The sequence below is a fragment of the Pteropus alecto genome, unplaced genomic scaffold, assembly GCF_000325575.1.
Source record: "Pteropus alecto unplaced genomic scaffold, ASM32557v1 scaffold24, whole genome shotgun sequence".
NCBI lineage: Eukaryota > Metazoa > Chordata > Mammalia > Chiroptera > Pteropodidae > Pteropus > Pteropus alecto.
In genome coordinates, this window is record NW_006439192.1 from 13,213,766 (window position 1) to 13,223,043 (window position 9,278).

General features: G+C 34.4%; 1 protein-coding gene across 2 annotated transcripts in view; it reads right to left on the reverse strand.

Moving 5' to 3' along the window:
- Window positions 1-230: 230 nt before the first annotated feature.
- ASB5 (ankyrin repeat and SOCS box containing 5) overlaps window positions 231-9,278 on the reverse strand; it is a 41,936-nt gene continuing 32,888 nt past the window's right edge. The window contains exons 2-7 of one of the 2 annotated variants that reach the window (XM_006916357.2): window positions 6,974-7,053; window positions 4,792-4,899; window positions 3,937-4,087; window positions 3,629-3,763; window positions 1,401-1,592; window positions 231-606 (exon numbers count right to left, since the gene is read on the reverse strand). In XM_006916357.2, coding sequence (XP_006916419.1) covers window positions 479-606; window positions 1,401-1,592; window positions 3,629-3,763; window positions 3,937-4,087; window positions 4,792-4,899; window positions 6,974-7,053 — 794 coding nt within the window. In that variant the 3' untranslated portion in view covers window positions 231-478. The remainder of the gene's footprint in view (window positions 607-1,400; window positions 1,593-3,628; window positions 3,764-3,936; window positions 4,088-4,791; window positions 4,900-6,973; window positions 7,054-9,278) is intronic. The other variant, XM_006916358.2, reaches the window with a different exon arrangement.

The following is a 9,278-nucleotide window of genomic DNA, read 5'->3' on the forward strand; positions in this document are numbered from 1 at the left end:
TTTATTTCGAAAACGATAATAGCTGCTCTTTTCTAAACCATACTCATATTTTGTAATAACATCAAAAATACAGAGATAATTGATTACAGTTGCCAAAATTAAAAAGCTAATGAATTATTTGATGGATATAAATCTTTTAAAATATAATATGCAAATAATTTTTTAAGAGTTCATTTATTTTTGCCATACTAGAAAATATAAAATGGAGACTTTTTCATTTTTTCTAAACCAACAAAAAGGTATATGGGAATAATAATATGTAGATATATTAAATACACGATAGTCAAAAACAATAAAAATGCATAAAACAATAGTACCCACTAGTACACTTAAAATTAAAATTGATATTTCACTTCTTCCCTGGGTGTTCTCATACTCACTTTTACTCTATCTTATGCATATTTTAATATGAAATATACGCTAGGCAGATGAAATAGAAATTTTTGATTTTCAAAGTATTTATAATTATCTTACTGCTCTATCGGTACTGTAAGAAATTCTGCAATAATGTTGGCAGCTGGAGCTGTGGGATAAGGTGTAACCGTGGTCTTCCTATGTAGCTTCTGATACAGAGTCTGCAGAGTTGGCAAAGGGAGCTTGGGGTTGCTACAAAAAACGTGAAAGTATTTGTTAATTAAAGTCAAAACAGATTTTTATGTGTTCTAAGATACGTTATATGAAACCATCAAAAACTACAAGTGCTTTGTAGTAAACCAGGACAGTGAGACCACTATACTTGGGACATTTATGTAAGCATTTATATTGCCTTTATTTACAAGATCTTATTATAATTAAGGTATTTTCATATACGTTTTTCTAAAACATTATAGTCTTCAGGCTTATGAAATTATTGTTGCATTTAAAGCCTCAGAAACAAATTCTGCCTTTTGAAGGAGATAAAAATCAAAGAAGTGTTATGCACTAAAGGGGGACATTTAAAATGTTTCTTCGAATCAGGTTCAGTATTGAAGCCAAAGCCAATTTTATTATTGTGTCTGGACCAGGCTTAAGAAATTCTGTTTCAGAACAAAAGTCTTAACTATGGAAATATTTCCTGATTATTTTCTATAACATGTTATAGAAGGTGCATGTCCCTGTAAAAAGGGGCATATTTCCAAATATTTATTAGCAGATGTTAAACAGAATTACATACTATTATGTGTTGCTAAAAACTGAATATATTAACCCAAGGAATATAAAGTTTAGGTAAGATGAAAAAAAAGATCATCGTGATATCTTCTTTATAGATAGAAACTAAGTTAAAAAACATTTACTTTCACGAAGAGTATTCTGAAGTTATGCCATTATTATTTTACGTGCCAACAAGAGGTCTTTAAATTTCATCTATTTCAGGCAAGTGTATTTTTGTGGTTTAAACTATCCATATGTATTCTTCGTACCTTCATGCTGAAGCAATAATCTTTCCACCAAACTGCTAGAAGCAGCTACATCTACAGGTCGCAGAAGCTCTGTATTTTTGGCATTGATATCTGCTCCAAATTCTAGCAGTAAGTTTACAGCTTCCATACTGGACTGTTGAGCAGCAGCGTGTAATGGTGTGTCCCAATACTTGCCTTTCTGTACATCAGCACCTATGTGTAAATAAGAAATGATGATGAATATGAACAAAAACTGTTAGATGATTCATTTACCTCACCAAGGGAAGGAAAATGTGACACAAAGGGGCCCTCAACTCTATCTGTGATGAGTTATTTCTTTATATATACATATATAAGCATACATACTTTTATATATGCTTTGTATATACAAATACATATGTATTATCTTAAAACTTGGTACGCTTGGATAGAGAGTGCCAATATTTGTTACATTTTCTAACATTTTTCTGTATGATTAAAAGATCTCATAATAAATTTAAAAAAATTGTAAACAGTTCCAAAAGTAATCATATTAACTAGTATTATAAACAGTGTATAATTCGGTTGACTCATATCTATTTTCGTCACAATTAATAGCTCAGTATTATTCAAGAGCCTATTGCTTTAATTCTTTTCATTTATTTTAAGGCAATAGAGCTCTTTTGTTTCTTGGAAAATTCATGATTCTAGATATGTGAGCTCTTTAGGTAAAATGTATATAGATTTTCCTGTCACTTCTCACTCATGTAATTTAAATTATAAATACATATTTATAAATATGTATTTATAATTTAAATTATAAATATATAGAGACTATTAAATGGAAAGGCACATTATATTTCTGCGAAGTGAATTTAAAAACTGCTCACATTAAAAAAAAAACCTTACGTGTCAAATTACCTATTGCGCAGTTATTTTAGTGCAAGCCCTGGCACATGGTGGTCATTGAATGCATGTGCAATGAATAAATGCTGTTTAATATTGTAAAGAATAATAATTCCATTTTCCAGTACGTAAATGGTTACACCACTAAGAGATGTTTAGAATCAAAGTGCATAAATCCCTTTCAACTCTTTTTTTTGATACTATCGTGAAACTCATGTTTATAAGAAGCAGTGCATTTTAAGAGTTCCTTTATGGCCCTTTTGCTACTTTCAAATTTCAATAAGTGTAATAATTTTCAATATTTTTAACGAAATATAAAATGTCTTAATGGAAAAATTATATTGCATAACAAAATCTCCATAGAGAAAGCATCAACTCTGTTGGTTGTATCAATTTTATGGGAGAACAGAGCCTGAAAATAACAATAAATCCACAATAACTAATGGCAATTTTTCAATATTTTTTTTCACCTAGTATAAAATATTTGGAGGAAAGAATAATATTCCTAGCATAGTAGAGAAAGTTGTAAAGAGTAAGCTCTTCTGGTTATATAAATTTATGGGAGAATATAGTCAGAAAATAACAATCTGCCAACAATTATTAGCAGAATTCATGTTTAAGAGTTTAATTGGTGTAATGGGGATTAAATAGTAGATGGAGACACTACTTGCCAGAAATTTATAATTTAGCTAAGATGATGTGAGTAACACATAAAAGTGTTACTAAAAATATATGTCAGTATATATCAGAGGCCAACTGATTGTCATAAACAATAAAAAGCATAGACATCCATTTACTCATTTTACATATATTTTTAAGCACCTACCACGTTAGAGACACTGTGCTAGAGAAAAGAGATGATGGGAAAAAAGAGATAATCCATTACCTAAAAGAGCTCTCAGCCTGATAGTGGGAGAAACCACTAAAGCTGAACCTTCAGGAACTGGTTTGTTTAAAGTAGGTGGAAAAGAATGTTATGTCTTTTCAGGTAGGTGGGTCAGAGGTTACAGTCCCGGTAAGTGCATGAATTCTTATGGTTGGTAGAGAATAAGGTTATCTAAGGAGTGACTATCTCTAAAATTTCTTCTGATGGTTTTCTACTCAGAATGGCAACATTAAATTCAGCCTTAAAGATCTTAATTTTATGATCTTTGTAAGTAGAGGGTTTGAAACTTTGAGGTGAAGTGGAGTTAGCAAGAATAAGCTTCTTATTTATTCTCACTTGCATGTGAGAATGCTGAGCATAAGAACATTTTTAGCCATGAGATATTATTTTTGAAGAAGCATATGTAAAGAAATAAATACAGAGCTGAATAATTGCTTGTGTGTGCAGACAGAATGGAAGATGTTTTAAAGAAAATTACCAGAATGAAGAAGCTTCCGGATACAATGGAATTGCTGTGACATGCAAGCTACATACAGAGGAGTTCCTAAATGAGGAACATCTTGGTCAATATCTATGCCCCAGGATATCAGTATTTCCAGACATTCGTGGTGACCTGCCAACACAAAGTAGACATGAATTTACTTTTCCTTACCGCCCATCCCCCCGACACATGCACCTTACACCATGCTTCTCCCTTTATTCAATTTGTTCATTGAAAAATAAATGGAGCACTGCTTGTTGCTGAAGGAACATTTTCCTGCTGTCACTTAATCCCATAACTGTTACCTTTGCTGGCGGCCTCATGTGTGGGAGAAGGAAGACATGACTCCAGTTGGGGTTTGGCACCATATTCCAAAAGCAGTTCTGTGCAGCTTGCACTGCCTTGTGAGCAGGCATTGAATAATGGAGTCACACCATCTATTGTGATTGCATTTACCTAAACCGAACCAAAATCTAAGAATGAGATTCAGAGAATCATATGTGATTAACTATTAGACATTTTTAAAAGTTATGTAATCTGCTCACAGAAATACTTGGGAAAATGTGAGCAATAAATATGACAACGTATATTTAGCTCAGACATATCAATGAGGAAAAATTTAAAATTTCGAGATAAATAGAAATAGGATGTGGTAGATAATTCACAGGAGCGGGCATGCAAATAAAAATTTTAAAAACTGTATACTTAAGAATCAAACACACAAAAACTAATTCAATAGTTAGGTACTTTTCGGTTAAGAAAAAAGTCAACTAATGTAATGGTGATGAAAATTGTGACGAAGCCATTTTACTGGTGTCGGTTTAAATTGGAATTCTATTTCTGAGAACTCATCTAAAGAAAAGCATCTAAAAGATGTACAAACGTTATAGGCATAAAGATATCCATCTACTGCTATTTAGAATCATGAAAGCGGGAAAGAGCTTAAAGAATATTCCGTATTATGCAGCATGCTACCCATTTTTGCAGTGATTGGAAACCCTTCTTAGAGTACAATGAGAAGGCTGGGGCAATTTGAGAACTTTATTTTTATTCTGCTATCTTTGAAAAATACTAAGAAGGGAAGAAAAGCAAAACGAGAACTTTGCTTGAATCACTTAGTCAGTAGATGAGAAATGTTAACATTTTTAACAGGTACTTACATTAGCTCCAGCTTCCAGGAGAGTTCTGGCACACGCCACGTGATCTCCAAGGCAGGCTTCGTGCAATGGGGTGACATGGTCTATGGTGACTGCATTTACATTATAACCCTAAATATAACAAGAATCATTTTAAAGATGACTAAAAAATCATATAAAATCATCTCCACAACTGTCATTAGAGAGTGATATAAAAAATGAAGGGATCTCAGGCAACTCAGAAAAGGCCAGTTAGAACGCCATAGGGTCAATCAGTTGTCAGGACTCCTGAGCCCTATTATTGGAACATCATCCCATCTAAACACAAAATTGCCTTAAGTATTTTGTTCAATAGATTCTGAACATATTATTTAAATGTTGCTTTCCTAAATTTTTTTGTCCTTATGAATTGTTTTGGTTGCTTTTTTTTTGTTTGTTTGTTTTAGATAACTAAGGATTGTTTATAGGCTATATCACTTGTTTTGATTGGGGCTATATATTACATGTCAGCCCATAGTGGAGGGAAAATATCCTAAATTGTAGTAAGCTGCTTTGTGAATTTTTGTCACTAAATAGGTCTGACTAGGTTCTGTGCTAGTGGTTAAGAACTCTGACTATGGAGTCAGACTTGGATTGGAAGTCTTGCTCCATAATGCAGTAATTGTTTTCATTTGGATGACTACATTAACCTCTAAATTTTAACATTATCATGAAGAATAAATGAGATAATGCATGGAAAGCAATTATTATTACAGTGCCCAGCATATAGAAAAATGTTTTATTATTCAGTCATGACTAAGTAAACACTTTAAGTAATTTTATTCCAATTAAACTAACGATGTCAGATTAAAATAATTAAATATTATTAGAACATGGGATTCTGTGCCTTCTTTCTATTTTTGGTAATTCATTGTCTATTGACAATCGTACTAAACACTAATAGGAAGAAGTCCAAAGACATGAGGAATCTTAAAATGAAAACAAGAAAATGATCACCCTAAATCTTTGTCACTAGCAAGTGGCAATTTTTAAAATCCCTTAAATTATCCTTTCAAAGATTCTGAATTGGCTAGCTAGCAGTCAGACTTAGAGAACTAATTCCTAACTGCCACACACTAGAGTGACCAGATGACAGAAGCATCTGGAAGGTCGAGTTTCATTTCACAAGGCTTTGGGGCAGCCTCTGACTCCTCCTGGCCGGCCTGTCAGTGGATCTGTGATACACGCTGTGAAATATCCTAAGTTTGCTCACCTCTCAAAGAACTGTATGACTCTTTCAGGGGGCTACCCTTTAGATATTACTCACCTTTTGGCAGGTTTTTTTGTTTGTTTGTTTGTTTTTACTAAGTGATGAGGAAACAAAATAGTCACATGGTTATCATGAAAGTGAACTGAGCTAAGGGAGCATCTCTTCCTAAAGCTTCATTTCACAGACAAGAAAACAGAGGCTCAGATAGGTTGTGACTCACCTCCAGTGCCAGGCAGGAATTTGCATTCTGAGCCCCAGGGCAGAGCTGTTTACACTGGGCAGCAATACCCTTCCTTCCCTCAAGGCCATCAGAGAAAACTCTTTTCTCTTTGATACTGGGAAACACTAAGGAAATGACCTACTGATCTGAGTGTACATTTGAATCACGTTGGAAAAATTTAAAAATCCACAGGCCAAGCCAGAGCACTTTTTATTTCAATAAAGAATCTGTGTTTTTCATTTTCCTCTGGTGAGTCTGATGAGCAGGCAGGTATAGAAATAATAGCTTTCCTAGGCAATTCCCCATAACGTATTACAGATTACCATAATGTTAAAAAGGTTGTCTAGGCATCTGGTCTGATTACCCTTTTTTGAGTATTTTATGGCTGAGCCAAGTCTGCAATAAGTTGTATACATTGTACAGAGTTAAACATATTTAAAATGCTTAATAAATAATACATAAATGCAATTACTTCTGACTCAAATATACCTATCATCAGTGAACAAATATACTGTATGAGAAATTTGAAATACTAAGACACAAGATTATACCAAAATATTTATAAAGAAGTTTCAAAGATAAATGAGAAACTACAGACTTGACGGCCATGTGAGTTAAAATAAAAAGACTAATAAAATTTATGAAGCAGTTTTATTACTTTTGAGTTGATTACTTTTGCTGATTAATGTTCTATGCTCATGAGACAGGGCCTATGTTAAGCATTGGTAATATTTTACCTGTGATAATAATGTTCTCAGAGCAAGGAGGCGACCTTGACTTGCCGCTTCGTGTAGTGGTGAACGATCTGCCCAGGAACCTGCCAGAAAAGAAAGAAAACAAACATCTCTATGAATCTGAGTAAACTCTATTAGACAGGACCAATTCCTGTGGGATAGAAATGATTCAGATTCATTGTTCACAATGAGACCAAGACACTTAAACCATGCACCGGAAATTTGATTCTTTTCTAAAGGATTCGGATTGGCAGTTCCCAAATCCAGGGACTATAGTCCACATTCTGTAATTGACCTACCCCAGACTTACTGCACCTTTGGAATGATCCTCTAAAGAAGAGGAGCATTAAGGTCACTAGATCTGGCACCAAAATAAACAAGCAAACAAACAAGCAAACACCCACCTCTGCTTTTTGTTTTTCAGACAGAACACAGAAAAAATATATATATATTTTGCACTTTTAACAGGGAAGGCAGCCAAAACATCCACCTCTCTACACTCTCAACCCACCTGCTGTTCCCTGGTCTCTGCACCCTGACTGCCCTGCCCTGTGGCATGAGGAGGCCTCAATGTGTTGCAAAGGAGGGCAAATAGCTGAGCCACAAACCCTAAAATGTAGAACCAGCAGGATGAGCTCTAGAAAGGAAGTGTCACAGGCTGAGTGTGGCCGACTGTCACTGATGTTTGAAACGGTGCTGATAGTGCTAAGGGCTCACCCAGTGGTCGGCAGAAGGCGACACTAAAGCCCTCCGATTCTGTGCACTGGTGAGAAAGCACTGACCTGTCATGCCCCTAAGTCTACCTCTTCTGACGACTTTTGTACTCTTCCTATTACAAAATCAGTGCCCTCCCATGAGGAAATACCCACTTGCTTCTCTCTTCAACCCCTCTCAGCACCCAGCTGCCACCTAGAGGTACATATGACTTTTGTACTCTTCCTATTGCAAAATCAGTGCCCTCCCATGAGGAAATACCCCCCCTCCTTCTCTCCCCAGCCCCTCTCAGCACCCAGCTGCCACCTAGAGGTACATCCTCCCCTACCACCACTCCCTACTTTGTGGTCCACCCAGGTGGTTTTATAAGATACTGGATTGGTATACAGTACTTTTCTTGTAATTCGAACAGGGCCAGCATTATTGGTTCTATGTAACGGACATGAGAGATCATGTTGAATGTTTCAAAGTGATGCAGGCTATGTAAATCAGAAAACATTCATTTAAAGGGTATCACTGACTGATAAGTTAATGCAATGCTGACTAGACAGAAAAACTTCACAGTGGAATGGAATCATGTTTGCTAATATCTTTCTCCTCATCTACCACTTCTTCCCCCATTTTTGGACCCATAGGGTCCAAAAAATAAAAATAATTTTTAAAAAACATAATTAGTTCTAGTGCAATTTAAATAAAATCACTTAGTGGTTAGTCGGAAATATAAATTTTATGAAAAGCATGTCTCAAGCCTGTTTAAATAGAAAAATTATTGGAAGCATAGTAGGGTGTCGTACTTTAGAAACTACCTACTTATTCCTACATTTCACATCTTCAAAAAAAATCTACACATACACCTATGCTTCTAAATTATGGTCTTACAGTAGAACTTTGCCATAACATAAGTGAGGTCCAAACAATTCCACTGAATAAAATGTGGGGCACATATCACAAGGTTAATGAAATGACCAAATGAACCTGGTATAGAGGGCAGAAGTCAACCGCCAATCATCAATCTCTTTATAAACAATGATATTATGAAGTTTTATTGAAAATACAATTCTTAAAGGAAAGGGGAAAGAGTCTTTTACTTACTGGTACTAATTTACGAGTAATAGTAATAATAACTAACGTTAAATAGCATTTACTGTGTGCATAATACTAGTCTAAACACTGTGTACAGAATCTCATTTAGTTCTCACAACTCTTTGATGTATATATAATTATTATTTCTATTTTGCAGTTAAAGAAATGAGAGCTAGAATAAATGAAATCATTTAAAGAGTCACATAGTTTAACTCTAGAGCTGATACTCATGGTTACAACACTGTACTGTCTTCATTTTGCCTTTCTGTCTAGCACTATTTCTTGCTCATCCAAAAAATTTATATTCCAGATGCCCAATTCTTTGAGTTTTCAACTGAAAGAAGAGTTATTATTATTAGCTTTTGTGTATTATTTTTTTCCAGTATGCAACACTCCTTTTATATATTAAAAGCAGATTTGAAATATTATATACCAGTAAATAGTCATTGATAGGACAAAATTTGGTGGCAAATAATAATTTATAAGAAATTAGAACATTATGTTTTCCCTA